Source organism: Ranitomeya imitator, chromosome 1 (assembly GCF_032444005.1).
Source record: "Ranitomeya imitator isolate aRanImi1 chromosome 1, aRanImi1.pri, whole genome shotgun sequence".
In the NCBI taxonomy this organism is placed as follows: domain Eukaryota; kingdom Metazoa; phylum Chordata; class Amphibia; order Anura; family Dendrobatidae; genus Ranitomeya; species Ranitomeya imitator.
This window is the reverse complement of record NC_091282.1, coordinates 130979572-130994816: the sequence shown is the minus strand read 5'-3', so window position 1 is coordinate 130994816 and position 15245 is coordinate 130979572. Positions and strand designations below refer to the sequence as shown.

At 43.2% G+C, this 15245-nt stretch overlaps 1 protein-coding gene across 1 annotated transcript in view; it reads left to right on the top strand.

Moving 5' to 3' along the window:
• The window catches only part of DHFR (dihydrofolate reductase), a 49807-nt gene extending 35106 nt beyond the window's left edge, over nucleotides 1–14701 (top strand). The window contains exons 5-6 of the mRNA XM_069750995.1: nucleotides 12651–12766; nucleotides 14463–14701. Coding sequence (XP_069607096.1) covers nucleotides 12651–12766; nucleotides 14463–14541 — 195 coding nt within the window. The 3' untranslated portion in view covers nucleotides 14542–14701. The remainder of the gene's footprint in view (nucleotides 1–12650; nucleotides 12767–14462) is intronic.
• The last annotated feature ends 544 nt before the right edge of the window (nucleotides 14702–15245 follow it).

Here is a 15245-nt window from a genome sequence, read left to right as displayed (position 1 = left end):
ATATCTTTGCATATGTGCATTTTTTTTTTGCTCTGCATGATTTTTTTGGTCTCGGCTGCTCCAGATTTGAGCTCAAGCCTTGTGCACATTAGTGTATTAGAGCTACATATCACATCAAGGACATATTGAAAAATGTCACAAATGGACTCTATGGAGCCCTGTTTTGTAGGTAATGTTTGCATCCATGCAAATAGAAATGCAAACATTAAACATACCTCTAACCCTGTCTCCTCATCCTACTTCATTCTGACATTAGCGGAGCTGGCAATATGCTCATCGAGTCAACTGGACTTTGTCTACCTGTAGGCACCTATCGCCGAATGAGCCGGCAGCAGGTAAACCAATGATTGAGTAGGTGTGTTGTAAACCCAACACCTAGAGGTGAGTGTAGCATCAATGCGGAGCAGGGCTTGGCTATCAATCATGTCAGCAGTGATGCCCCATTGACAGGGTGGAAGAGACATAAGGAAGTAGGAGAACTACCGGCAGGAGCAGTCATGACTAGAGTAGAGCGAATGTTTGGAATCGGTCTCCGAATCTGAATTTGCCATTTTCATTCCGAATTTGTTTGATCGGTTCTAAAAATATTAGTTCATTTCTACTCCCATTGACTCCAATGACGTTCGGCAACTATTGCAAAATCGATATTTGCCACCGATCATAGTCAGAACTGACCTGGTGCTGCCTTATTTACTTAACTATATACGAGTTGGCGACTCTAGGTTCAGCACCTGTTCACACTGAGTCTATGTTTGGATGTGCAGGTCAGGTTTTGAAATGTATTCTCTAGCCTTCTGATCGTGCACTCCGCCTCCTAGCTTCAGGTGTTTTAATTACAGCAGGTCCAATACCCCTCCACAGAGAGAGAGAATTTTAGTCTAAGAAGAGGTTTCACATGTACCCATTCAGATGGAGACGTTTATTCTCTGTGAGGTAAGGCAAGCGTAGGACCAGGTACACATAAAATTGGCCATTTTTATGCGCTAAAAGCTCTCATTTTTCATATTTCTAGTGCAGTAATGCAGTTCAAATTTCGTGTTTTCAAGTTTGCATGTTTTAGCGCTGCAGTGTGCTGCCTTATTTACTTAAATATAGTCAGAACTGAATCTTTAAAAATTTGCTCAACTCTAGTCATTGACCCCTCTGAGCCGGGAAAGATCTTAACAGGACAGAGGAGATAAATGCTTAGTCACATAGGGAAAAAAAAAAAGCCCGTGATAACCCCATCCCTTTGAGCATTCACTTTCTGATTGTCAATGTACAGTACATTGCATTAAAGAAGTTAATTCTGTTTCCAAGTGTAGTGAGCATAGGGTAGCACACAGTGCTGTGGATCCATAAGAGGGCAGATGCACAGGAACGCTGTACCACCCACGCAGCTCTTCCTGATGCAGCTACATGCAGGTTTATTCACTGGAAAACATTTTTTGTTTGGATCCTATCTTTTCTATGCTTAACAGATCTTGCACCCAGCCATAATGGGTGTGTTAATTTACAATCATTAGTCTCCTTTTTTTTTTTTTTTGTTTTTGTTTGTTTTTAACCTGTATATTAATGTTTCCCACCTCCAGTCCTCAATGCCCACCAATAGGTCATGGATTCAGGGTTTTCTTGGTATTGAACATGTGATAATTCCTCTACTCCAGTCCTGAAGACCCACTGCCAACAGGTCAAGTTTTCAGGGTTTCATTGGAACATTGTTCCAGGATCTACTGCATACGCTCTAGTGCTGGGATTGATGGCCAGCACTAGACATTGTAATGGTGCTTATACACATGAGATGTGTCAGGATCCCCCAATCTCGGCAGCCTCTGTCACCCCTCTAATATGTATGGTGGTGTCAACCTCAATTTCATTATGCTTAATTCATTGTTCCCACAAGGAGCAAGTCACCTCTACAAGAGTACTCACTTCTCCATGTTCCATGCCTGTATATGGCTGAGTCCTGAGGAATAGTTATTGGCCTCTAAATTGTACACTCAGCTTAAGGCCGGGGTCACACTAGCGAGGAATACGAACGAGTGCTATGCGATAAAACATCGCATAGCATTCGGACCAGTTTTCATCTATGGGGCAGCTCCCATCACTGTTTTTTTTTTTTTTTCTCACAGCATGCTGCGATTGTCACGGACACTCTGCCGAGTCTTGGCTCACTCGCACCTATGTAAGCCTGTGGGTACGAGTGAGACAACGCACATCACTTGGATATCATCAGAGTGCTGTGCAGTATACACTGACTGGCAATGGAGGAGATGGAGAAATTAATTTCTCCGCCTCCTCCGCAGCTCGGAGCACAGACGCATGACACTCAGCTCCCGCGTGCAGCAGAGCAGGAGCCGAGGGTTTGTAGCATATCGCAGCTGATGCTCTCACATTGGATGCCATACTCTAGTCTGATCCCGGCCTTAAAGAGATTTCAAGTGTTAAGTTTCTTTTTGCAGGAGGTCCAATCGTTCCTGAGATAGGAGATTGCGGCTGCTAATTATACTATTTTCTGTAGATGGGAGGAGCTAGAGGCAGATCTCCTCCCTCTTCCTGCCATCTCCGATCTCATTAATGGAAAAGTGTTTTCACGTAATACAGATTTTACCACAGATTAGAGAATTTTGAGAGCGATCATTTTTGGCAAAGAAGCGGATCTCTCTGATAAGATGCATTACAAAGTTGCTGATTATGTACTATTTCTGAAATAAATATTAAAACGACGGTTACTCTACCACCTTCCCGATATGCGCCATGTTTATACTGTGCTGCTGGAGCTGCGTTCCTTTAAAGTATATAGATGGCGTCGCTATTCCGGTCACCGTGCTGCATCGCGCCATGACAGTTGAATTGGCTGCTGTCTGACAGCATACCATCCCCGCACGTCACCTCGGGAGGCTGTTCCCCACCTCCTTGCTTCCTTCTGCGATTGCTGTGATTGGCTGTGTGACAGATCTGTGATTGCAGCAGTTCCCCAATCCTTGTTCCAGTTCCCCCTTCACTCCCAATTGTATTTTTCTTCTCTTGTCTAATCAGTGCATGGGTGGACAAACATTCTAAATTGGCCAATTGGAATTGAGATCTGGGGAGTTTCTTTCCCAGGGACTCAAAATTTTAGTTTTATTTACTAAGTTACTTGGTTATCGCTTGTGACATGGCCTCCATCATGCTGGAAAAAGTATTTTTCATCACCAAATTGTTCTGGAGCGCTGGGAGCAGTTCCTCTTGGGGGTTGTGTAGATCCCATTATTTAGGGCAGTGTTGTTGGGTAAACTTGTGAGTGCGCCCCCTCCTTGGATGAGAGGCTGGTCAGCAGGAATAATCCACTCCAAAAAGGAAAAACTGGATAGCAAGTTATTAAAGTTATTAGACAGATTTGTGCACCAAATCTGGTCTTAGCTTGTTGGTGATGAGGGCAGTAAGGTCATGCTTGCACTGCATGTGCTCCTTCATATACTGTAACCTTATTAGAGATGTCGGATCAGACTCGTAGTTTAAAAAAAAAAAAAAAAGTTGATTCGAAATGTACATTGACGAGGGTCCCATCCCCTGACTGCAGCAGCGATTCAGCAGGGGTAAGCCATTGCGATATTCCATCTATGCTATGGGGTTTGATCGGAGTATGATGTAGTGAACGTATGGTTAATCACACATGGTATTATGGGAGACTGGTCTATATTAACCAACCATTATTTTGAGTGTTTTCCAGCCTCAGACCATTCGGGTTGCTCTCTTTAGGCTATGTGCACACGTTGCGGATTTTCATGCAGAATTGCAGCGTTTTTGGACGCACGGAATGGCATGAAATCCGCAGTTTAGTTAACAAGCAATGTTATTCAATGTGAAATTGAGAATTGTTGTGCACATGCTGTGGAAAAAAAGCGCGGATTTGCAGCGTTTTATTTTTCGCACAATGTCAATTCTTTGTATGGATCTGCAGCGTTTCTGCACCCATTGACTACCATTGTGTCAGGCCAATTAGCAACAAAACCGCAGGTATAAAAAAAATCTGCAGTTTTGCTGCAGATGTGCCTGCGAGAAACTACAGATCGGGAGGACGAAGAGTTTGTGGGCGGAGATGTGTGTGCGTGGGCACATAGTGTGTAGGCAGGCATCTTCCAATGGGACTACTAGTCCCATCCAGCTATGCCTGCTACAGTGACCGATAGCCGGATGATGGGACAGTAGTAGTTCCATCATCTGGCCACTGTGTTAGTGTATAAAACAAAAAACAGCACATACACCATACAGTATACTCGCAAATGACCTAGTCCCCGAAGTCCTCAATCACCTGTAAATAATAAATAAAAATCCCACAGTATACTCCCTGATCCGATGTAATACATTTAATAACGAGTGTCCCAAGACTATCTCCCGTGGAGAGCTGTCACATCGGCAGATGCGACCACTCTCCAAGGGCTCTGGTGATAGTGACAAGAGGTAATCCTCCGCACTGTATCGCTCCGTCGCTGTGAGTGCAGAGTTCATACTGTCACTTATGGTACCGCTGCGTGGGAAAATTCTCATGCAGCATTGCCGCAAAGTGAGAGCTTGAACTCTGGTAACCTCTTCAGTGATGCACTGCAGGAGCCATTGTCTCCTGTTAGTGCATCGCGGGAGGCCTATAGAGCAGTCACATCTCCTGATGTGACCGCTCTATAGGGGAGATAGTCGTGGGGCACATTATTAAATGGACTGCTTCGGACCAGGGAGTATTTGTGGTGGTTTATTTTAATTTTTTTTTTTCAGAAGATTGAGGGAGTTGCATGGATTGACAGAACAATAAAGATGGAAAAACTGTGTACTGTTTTATTTCATTAAAATACTTTATTCTGGCAATGTCTCTGTTTAACAATTTCAAAACTATAGGATTAGTAATGGATAGGTATCTTATTGATGCCTCTCCATTACTAAGCCGGCTTTAAGTCACCTTACAATTCAAAGGTGGCATCAACCCCCAACTATTACCCTATATGCCACCGCTACAGTTCATTGGGAAGAGAGAGGTTAAGTGCCGGAATTGGCACATCTTAGAGATGTGCCATTTCTGGGGTGGCTGTGTGCTGGTGTTTGCAGCTGGGGGGGGGGGGGCAACAATAACCATGGTCCCTTCCTAGGCTAGAAGTATCGGCCTGCAGCTGTCTGCATAGCCTTTTCTGGCTATTATGGGGGGACCCTCGTCGTTTTTTTTGGGGGGTCCCCCTATTTTAATAGCCGGTAAAGGCTAAATATGCAGCTGCGTACTGATATTCATAGCCTGGGAAGATCCATGGGTATTAACCCCTTCCCAGTCTATAAACATCAGCCCCCAGTCGCAGGCTTTCACTCTCTGGTGCAGAAAATTGCACAAGAGCCAACACCATCTTTATGAATAAAATTAACCCCTTCATGACCCAGCCTATTTTGACCTTAAAGACCTTGCCGTTTTTTGCAATTCTGACCAGTGTCCCTTTATGAGGTAATAACTCAGGAACGCTTCAACGGATCCTAGCGGTTCTGAGATTGTTTTTTCGTGACATATTGGGCTTCATGTTAGTGGTAAATTTAGGTCAATAAATTCTGCGTTTATTTGTGATAAAAACGGAAATTTGGCGAAAATTTTGAAAATTTTGCAATTTTCACATTTTGAATTTTTATTCTGTTAAACCAGAGAGATATGTGACACAAAATAGTTAATAAATAACATTTCCCACATGTTTACTTTACATCAGCACAATTTTGGAAACAAAATATTTTTTTGTTAGGAAGTTATAAGGGTTAAAATTTGACCAGCGATTTGTCATTTTTACAACGAAATTTACAAAACCATTTTTTTTAGGGACCACCTCACATTTGAAGTCAGTTTGAGGGGTCTATATGGCTGAAAATACCCAAAAGTGACACCATTCTAAAAACTGCACCCCTCAAGGTACTCAAAACCACATTCAAGAAGTTTATTAACCCTTCAGGTGCTTCACAGCAGCAGAAGCAACATGGAAGGAAAAAATGAACATTTAACTTTTTAGTCACAAAAATTATCTTTTAGCAACAATTTTTTTATTTTCCCAATGGTAAAAGGAGAAACTGAACCACGAAAGTTGTTGTCCAATTTGTCCTGAGTACGCTGATACCTCATATGTGGGGGTAAACCACTGTTTGGGCGCACGGCAGGGCTTGGAAGGGAAGGAGCGCCATTTGACTTTTTGAATCAAAAATTGGCTCCACTCTTTAGCGGACACCATGTCACGTTTGGAAAGCCCCCGTGTGCCTAAAAATTGGAGCTCCCCCACAAGTGACCCCATTTTGGAAACTAGACATCCCAAGGAACGTATCTAGATGCATAGTGAGCACTTTGAACCCCCAGGTGCTTCACAAATTGATCCGTAAAAATGAAAAAGTACTTTTTTTTTCACAAAAAAATTCTTTTAGCCTCAATTTTTTCATTTTCACATGGGCAACAGGATAAAATGGATCCTAAAATGTGTTGGGCAATTTCTCCCGAGTACGTCGATACCTCATATGTGGGGGTAAACCACTGTTTGGGCACTCGGCAGGGCTCGGAAGGGAAGGCGCGCCATTTGACTTTTTGAATGGAAAATTAGCTCCAATTGTTAGCGGACACCATGTCGCGTTTGGAGAGCCCCTGTGTGCCTAAACATTGGAGCTCCCCCACAAGTGACCCCATTTTGGAAACTAGACCCCCCAAGGAACTTATCTAGATGCATATTGAGCACTTTAAACCCCCAGGTGCTTCACAGAAGTTTATAACGCAGAGCCATGAAAATAAAAAATAATTTTTCTTTCCTCAAAAATGATTTTTTAGCCTGGAATTTCCTATTTTGCCAAGGATAATAGGAGAAATTGGACCCCAAATATTGTTGTCCAGTTTGTCCTGAGTATGCTGATACCCCATATGTGGGGGTAAACCACTGTTTGGGCGCACGGCAGGGCTCGGAAGGGATGGCACGCCATTTGGCTTTTTAAATGGAAAATTGGCTCCAATCATTAGCGGACACCATGTCACGTTTGGAGAGCCCCTGTGTGCCTAAACATTGGAGATCCCCCAGAAATGACACCATTTTGGAAACTAGACCCCCAAAGGAACTAATCTAGATGTGTGGTGAGGACTTTGAACCCCCAAGTGCTTCACAGAAGTTTATAACGCAGAGCCATGAAAATAAAAAAAAAAATTATTTTCTCAAAAATGATCTTTTAGCCTGCAATTTTTTATTTTCCCAAGGGTAACAGGAGAAATTTGACCCCAAAAGTTGTTGTCCAGTTTCTCCTGAGTACGCTGATACCCCATATGTGGGGGTAAATCACTGTTTGGGCACATGCCGGGGCTCGGAAGTGAAGTAGTGACGTTTTGAAATGCAGACTTTGATGGAATGCTCTGTGGGCGTCACGTTGCGTTTGCAGAGCCCCTGATGTGGCTTAACAGTAGAAACCCCCCACAAGTGACCCCATTTTGGAAACTAGACCCCCAAAGGAACTTATCTAGATGTGTGGTGAGCACTTTGAACCCCCAAGTGCTTCATAGAAGTTTACAACGCAGAGCCGTGAAAATAAAAAATCATTTTTCTTTCCTCAAAAATTATGTTTTAGCAAGCATTTTTTTAGATTCACAAGGGTAACAGGAGAAATTGGACCCCAGTAATTGTTGCGCAGTTTGTCCTGAGTATGCTGGTACCCCATATGTGGGGGTAAACCACTGTTTGGGCACACGTCAGGGCTCGGAAGTGAGGGAGCACCATTTGACTTTTTGAATACGAGATTGGCTGGAATCAATGGTGGCGCCATGTTGCGTTTGGAGACCCCTGATGTGCCTAAACAGTGGTAACCCCTCAATTCTACCTCCAACACTAACCCCAACACACCCCTAACTCTAATCCCAACTGTAGCCATAACCCTAATCACAACCCTAACCGCAACACACCCCTAACCACAACCCTAACCCCAACACACCCCTAACCACAACCCTAATTCCAACCCTAACCCTAAGGCTATGTGCCCACGTTGCGGATTCGTGTGAGATATTTCCGCACCATTTTTGAAAAATCCGCGGGTAAAAGGCACTGCGTTTTACCTGCAGATTTTCCGCGGATTTCCAGTGTTTTTTGTGCGGATTTCACCTGCGGATTCCTATTGAGGAACAGGTGTAAAACGCTGCGGAATCCGCACAAAGAATTGACATGCTGCGGAAAATACAACGCACTGTATTTTCCGCACCATGGGCACAGCGGATTTGGTTTTTCATATGTTTACATGGTACTGTAAACCTGATGGAACACTGCTGCGAATCCGCAGCCAAATCCGCACCGTGTGCACATAGCCTAATTCTAAAGGTATGTGCACACGCTGCGGAAAATGCTGCGGATCCGCAGCAGTTTCCCATGAGTTTACAGTTCAATGTAAACCTATGGGAAACAAAAATCGCTGTACACATGCTGCGGAAAAACTGCACGGAAACGCAGCGGTTTACATTCCGCAGCATGTCACTTCTTTTGTGCGGATTCCGCAGCGGTTTTACAACTGCTCCAATAGAAAATCGCAGTTGTAAAACCGCAGTGAAATGCGCAGAAAAAAACGCGGTAAATCCGCCATAAATCCGCAGCGGTTTAGCACTGCGGATTTATCAAATCCGCAGCGGAAAAATCCACAGAGGACCAGAATACGTGTGCACATACCGAAACCCTAGCCCTAACCCTACCCCTAACCCTAACCCTATTCTAACATTAGTGGAAAAAAAAAATTCTTTATTTTTTTATTGTCCCTACCTATGGGGGTGACAAAGGGGGGGGGGGTCATTTATTATTTTTTTTATTTTGATCACTGAGATAGATTATATCTCAGTGATCAAAATGCACTTTGGAACGAATCTGCCGGCCGGAAGATGGCGGCGCCCAGGGAGAAGACGGACGGGACCCCGGCTGGATCGGTAAGTATGATGGGGTGGGGGGGCACCACGGGGGGGGGGGGGATCGGAGCACGGGGGGGGGATCGGAGCACGGGGGGGGGATCGGAGCACGGGGGGGGATCGGAGCGCGGGAGGGGTGGAACGGAGCACGGGGGGGCTGGAATGGAGCACGGGGGGGCTGGAATGGAGCACGGGGGGGTGGAACGGAGTGCAGGGGGGGTGATTGGAGCACGGGGGGGTAATCGGAGCACGGGGGAGCGGACCGGAGCACGGGGGAGCGGACAAGAGCACGGGGGGAGCGGAGCACTGGACGGAGGGGAGCCGGAGCAGTGTACCGGCCAGATCGGGGGGCTGGGGGGGCGATCGGTGGGGTGGGGGCACATTAGTATTTCCAGCCATGGCCGATGATATTTCAGCATCGGCCATGGCTGGATTGTAATATTTCACCCGTTATAATAGGTGAAATATTACAAATCGCTCTGATTGGCTGTTGAAAGTGAAACTGCCAATCAGAGCGATCGTAGCCACGAGGGGGTGAAGCCACCCCCCCTGGGCTAAACTACCACTCCCCCTGTCCCTGCAGATCGGGTGAAATGGGAGTTAACCCTTTCACCCGGCCTGCAGGGACGCGATCTTTGTATGACGCCGCATAGGCGTCATGGGTCGGATTGGCACCGACTTTCATGACGCCTACATGGCGTCATGGGTCAGGAAGGGGTTAAAAAAAAAATTAAACAGATACTACGTTTAATGTCGGGGTCACACTTGCGAGAAACTCGCATGAGTCTCTGACATCAATACCCGCCACTGCCACCGGCACTCGGGACAGGAGTGTGCGGCTGCATGTATTTCTATGTAGCTGAACGCTTCGGTCACGGTGCCAGCGGCAGTGCCGGGTGTTGAGATGCGAGACTCTTGTGAGTTTCTCGCAAGTGAGACCCCGGCCTAACACAGATTTTGTGTTTGTCTTTATTTAACTGTTTACGTACCATTTTATGTTTATTGTAAAACATTGGGCTTGGTATTTATCTACAGTCATGGCCAAAAGTATTGACACCCCTGCAATTCTGTCAGATAATACTCAGTTTCTTCCTGAAAATTATTGCAAACACAAATTATTTGGTATTATTATCTTCATTTAATTTGTCTTAAATGAAAAAAAAACACAAAAAGAATTGTCCTAAAGCCAAATTGGATATAATTCCACACCAAACATAAAAAAGGGGGTGGACAAAAATATTGGCACCGTTAGAAAAATCATGTGATGCTTCTCTAATTTGTGCAATTAACAGCACCTGTAACTTACCTGTGGCACCTAACAGGTGTTGGCAATAACTAAATCACACTTGCAGCCAGTTGACATGGATTAAAGTTGACTCAACCTCTGTCCTGTGTCCTTGTGTGTACCACATTGAGCATGGAGAAAAGAAAGAAGACCAAAGAACTGTCTGAGGACTTGAGAAACCAAATTGTGAGGAAGCATGAGCAATTTCAAGGCTACAAGTCCATCTCCAAAGACCTGAATGTTCCTGTGTCTACCGTGCGCAGTGTCATCAAGACGTTTAAAGCCCATGGCACTGTGGCTAACCTCCCTAGATGTGGACGGAAAAGAAAAATTGACAAGAGATTTCAATGCAAGATTGTGTAGATGTTGGATAAAGAACCTCGACTAACATCCAAAGAAGTTCAAGCTGCCCTGCAGTCCGATGGTAGAACAGTGTCAACCCATACTATCCGTCGGCATCTGAATGAGAAGGGACTGTATGGTAGGAGACCCAGGAAGACCCCACTTCTTACCCCGAGATATAAAAAAGCCAGGCTGGAGTTTGCCAAAACTTACCTGAAAAAGCCTAAAACGTTTTGGAAGAATGTTCTCTGGTCAGATGAGACAAAAGTAGAGCTTTTTGGGCAAAGGCATCAACATAGAGTTTACAGGAGAAAAAAGAGGCATTCAAAGAAAAGAACATGGTCCCTACAGTCAAACATGGCGGAGGTTCCCTGATGTTTTGGGGTTGCTTTGCTGCCTCTGGCGTGTGCATGGCATTATGAAGTCTGAAGACTACCAACAAATTTTGCAGCATAATGTAGGGCCCAGTGTGAGAAAGCTGGGTCTCCCTCAGAGGTCATGGGTCTTCCAGCAGGACAATGACCCAAAACACACTTCAAAAAGCACTAGAAAATGGTTTGAGAGAAAGCACTGGAGACTTCTAAGGTGGCCAGCATTGACCTGGACCTGGTCCAGACCTGAATCCCATAGAACACATGTGGAGAGATCTAAAAATGGCAGTTTGGAGAAGGCACCCTTCAAATATCAGGGACCTGGAGCAGTTTGCCAAAGAAGAATGGTCTAAAATTCCAGCAGAGCATTGTAAGACACTCAATGATGGTTACCGGAAGCGGTTGGTCGCAGTTATTTTGGCTAAAGGTTGTGCAACCAAGTATTAGGCTGCGGGTGCCAATACTTTTGTCTGACCCATTTTTGGAGTTTTGTGTGAAATGATCAATGTTTTGCTTTTTGCTTCATTCTCTTTTGTGTTTTTTCATTTAAGACATTAAATGAAGATAATAATACCAAATAATTTGTGTTTGCAATCATTTTCAGGAAGAAAATGAGCATTATCTGACAGAATTGCAGGGGTGTGAATACTTTTGACCATGACTGTATCTATAGATAGACTTATCGATCTTTCTGTGTGTAAACATTATTCTTCAATGGAGCATTAAGTGAAGAGGTTGGACAAGAAGTGACCTCACAATTCTTTTTTTTTTTTTTTTTGGGGGGGGGGGGGGGTGTTAAATAGATCGTTATTTAGCTTACAAAAAGGCACACAAATCCACATGAAAATACGCATCAAATCCGTGTCGATTTTTACCTGCGTTTTCTGCCAATAGAGGCAGAACTGAACAGAAAATTCCACAGCAAATCTGCAATGTGTACTGTGTACACATACCCTTAATCTGCTGGGTAAATGACCTAATGAGATGTTCATATCACCTGATATCTTCAATTATCTCACCATTTTTGAGTTGCTTCCCCATGAGTTGCATTTTTGGTCTGCTTCCCCAGCATACCATTATTAAGTTTTTTTGTATATACAGCAAATCCTACTATATATGTCACGGTCATCTAATGTTGCTTGCATACCACTATGGACTACATTGTGTCTTTTTTTTCCCCTATCTCTCTGCTATATTTCATGTTGTGTTGTCGTTTTTATTATAATATTTCAATAAAAAAGTTGTATTTTACATAAACAAAGACCTCCAGTTATTTGTGTAGGATGTATCCAATATGCAAACCCCACCTGGGTAAACTTGAGGGGGGACTACACAGTTCATTAACATGTTGCTCCTAACCTATCATTTGTGTTCTATATCCTGTGAATTTAATAGAGCAGTTATCTTTGACTGCTCATACAAGCAGCAGCTCTTTTGGATAGCCTTTTTACATGCTGCCCATGCAGTTAATGGCCATCCTTTTGTTACATGGATGGACCAGGACAGCTGGAGCAAGAGATGCTGCTAGTTTGTAGAGCAGGTCCTTAGTGGGGGAGCTCCCTCCAGGCATCTATGTAGGCTATACTGAAGGAGGTCGTCAAGCTGAGCTAAGCCAATTACGTGAAAATGCCTCCACAAAATTAAGCCACTTGTAAACTGTTTTAGTTCTATACACATCCAAATAAGCACATCCGTTTCACCTTCTTTGTCATTTTTCACTCCTTTCCCTTGGGTACTTTAAATTTATTTATTTATTTTTACATCTATTGTACAGGAAGTTATGGATAAACCAATCAGCCAGAGAATATTTCTAACCAGAATTCAACAGGAATTTGATTGTGACACCTTTTTGCCTGAAATTGATCTCCAGACATACACACTGCTACCGGAGTAAGTTGAATGAAATAAAATGTTCTGTATCTTCGGCTTCTGAATCTGGACATTTACCCCACTTTATAATTTTGTAATTCTGCTGTAAATACAATTTCAAAGACTAGGTACACATGTACAACTTTATTTATTCTTAATGTTGCTCCAGTTGATAAAAGGAAAATCTTTTAGTTTTGTACATACAGCTATAGGTGGACGTATGTGTTCATGGTAAGACTATAAACATGCCTTGTGTAAGCTGATCCTACTGTCACACTACCACGTGTCCACAACTTCCTAGTGACTAGAATTAACAAAAGACTGACCAACCCTTCCTAGTAGAAAATTGATGTGTGCAGATGCAAACTAATAGTAGCCATCTCCATATGTAACCAACAAAGGAGAAGATTCACATTAGGCAGCTTCCCAGCAAAGAGAATCGCCTTATCGCGGCTGCTGGGTACACATGTATTGGCCAATTTTCTAGAGTAGTAATGCAATTCCAATTTTATATATTTCATGTTTGCATGCTATAGCACTACAGAGTGCTACTTTATTTGTTGGTTGTAGTTTGCTAGAATTGGACAATAAGGAACATATGGAAGAGATTACTGAAAGATTAGACTATAGATGTAAACTTTCTTAATGATAAATTTAGCACGTTATTGGAAGATGTACCAACATCACAAGATCTGATTAAAGTGGAGGAAATTGCATAAATTAACACCTGCCTGATATTTGACGCTGCTCTGGTGCTCCCTTCCATGTTGTGTTTTTCTTTTTTTTTCTTCTCTCCCCCCTCCTTTTGCATTGCTGCATGGTTGTCGCTGTTTGCCCACATGACCAGTGCTGCTAAAGAGCATCAGAGATCACTGGAGCTCGCAGTGACTATAAGCAATTTTTGTTGTTTTACGCCATTTTCTTAATTTTAATTTTTGCAGAAAAAAATAAATCTTAAATACATTATTTTATTGAGTTTGGCCAACATAATTATTTTAAAAATACACTTTTTTTTATAGTTTGTTCATAAAAAAAAAAAATCTATCGATTCTGAGGTTGTAGTCCCTGTAGATGGCATGCTTGGTAATTTAATCATATCGGAATCTGAAGATTGTTCTTGCTTGAGAAAATACTACTTTTGTTTTTGCTCGAGAAAATACTACTTTTGTAAAAGGTTTTCTGAAGTTTTCAAAAAAGAATGCCCTCTCCTTCACCAATTTCCTCCAATCCATATTTTTTGCATAAACAAGGCTTCATAAAAATTAGCACATTATGGCCACAAAGAGTGTGACTTCAGACACTGGCGTTTGTCGTAGATCACTTTCTTCATACCTCTATGACCCAGCGTGGAGGACGTCTACTCGGATTAGTGAAGTATTGGTGGCTCGAATCGGTCCTATATTCATAGAACAAAATAAACTATCCAAGTAAATTGCTGAAGGAATTGATTTTTCATAGACCAGCTGGCCAGATGGTGAATGGACTGCAACTCGTAATAAGTGCTTACAACAATGATCCAGAATACTATCATGCTTAGTCTTGTGAAAGCAGTACATTTGCACTGAATGTATCCATTGTGCAACAATTGGGAAAATTTGATTTTTCCTGCTGCTCTTCTGCTTTCTAATCATGTCTCTCCCTTGTAAAATTCCAATAATAGTATAGGCTGGAGAACTGCTGTTACTGCACATGAACTTCTGTTTTTTCCCATCCTTAGATATCCTGGCATATCCTCTGAAATGCAAGAAGAAAATGGCATAGAGTACAAGTTCGAAGTCTATGAAAAGATGGTGTAACAAATAATTAATCACTTCTGGTTTTTCTTTGTTGTTAATTTTGTTGACCATACAATGTTTTTTCATTTGTTCGTAGCTTCCTGGTTTGTTTGTTTTTTTTTATCCCATTTATCAAGGACCATACAGTAGTTACAGCCATAAACATTTTCCATACACATCCCCACAATAGTTTGATTCAATTAACGGTCATGTACAAAGATTAAAATATTTGTTCTCTTAAGGTTTCTTTCACCCTTCCGTCGGTACGGTGCAGACGCTTTGTGACGGCCCAACGTACCGACAAACTGGTGATTTTCTGCACAAGGTAGGCAGCGGATGCAGTGTTTCAACGCGTCCGCTGCCCATAGTAAAGTCCCAGGGAGGAGGGGGTGGAGTTACAGCCGGGCATGCGCAGTTTAAAATGCAGGACCCGACGTACGAAAAAAAACGTTCCATTGCGACGGTCCGCAATACTGGCGCATCCAGTGCACGACAGACGCGACGTGTGGCCATACGTCGCGATCCGTTGGCAATACAAGTCTAAGGGGAAAAAAAACGCATCCTGCCGGCACATTTGCAGGATGCTTTTTTTTCCCAAAATGACACAGTGACTGACCTAAAAAGACTGAAGTGTGAAAGTAGCCAAAGTGTGAAAGTTGGACCAAGACCAGTGACTCCCATCTGATCGGACTGCCCCGCGGGTGAGTATAATAAGTTATTTTTGT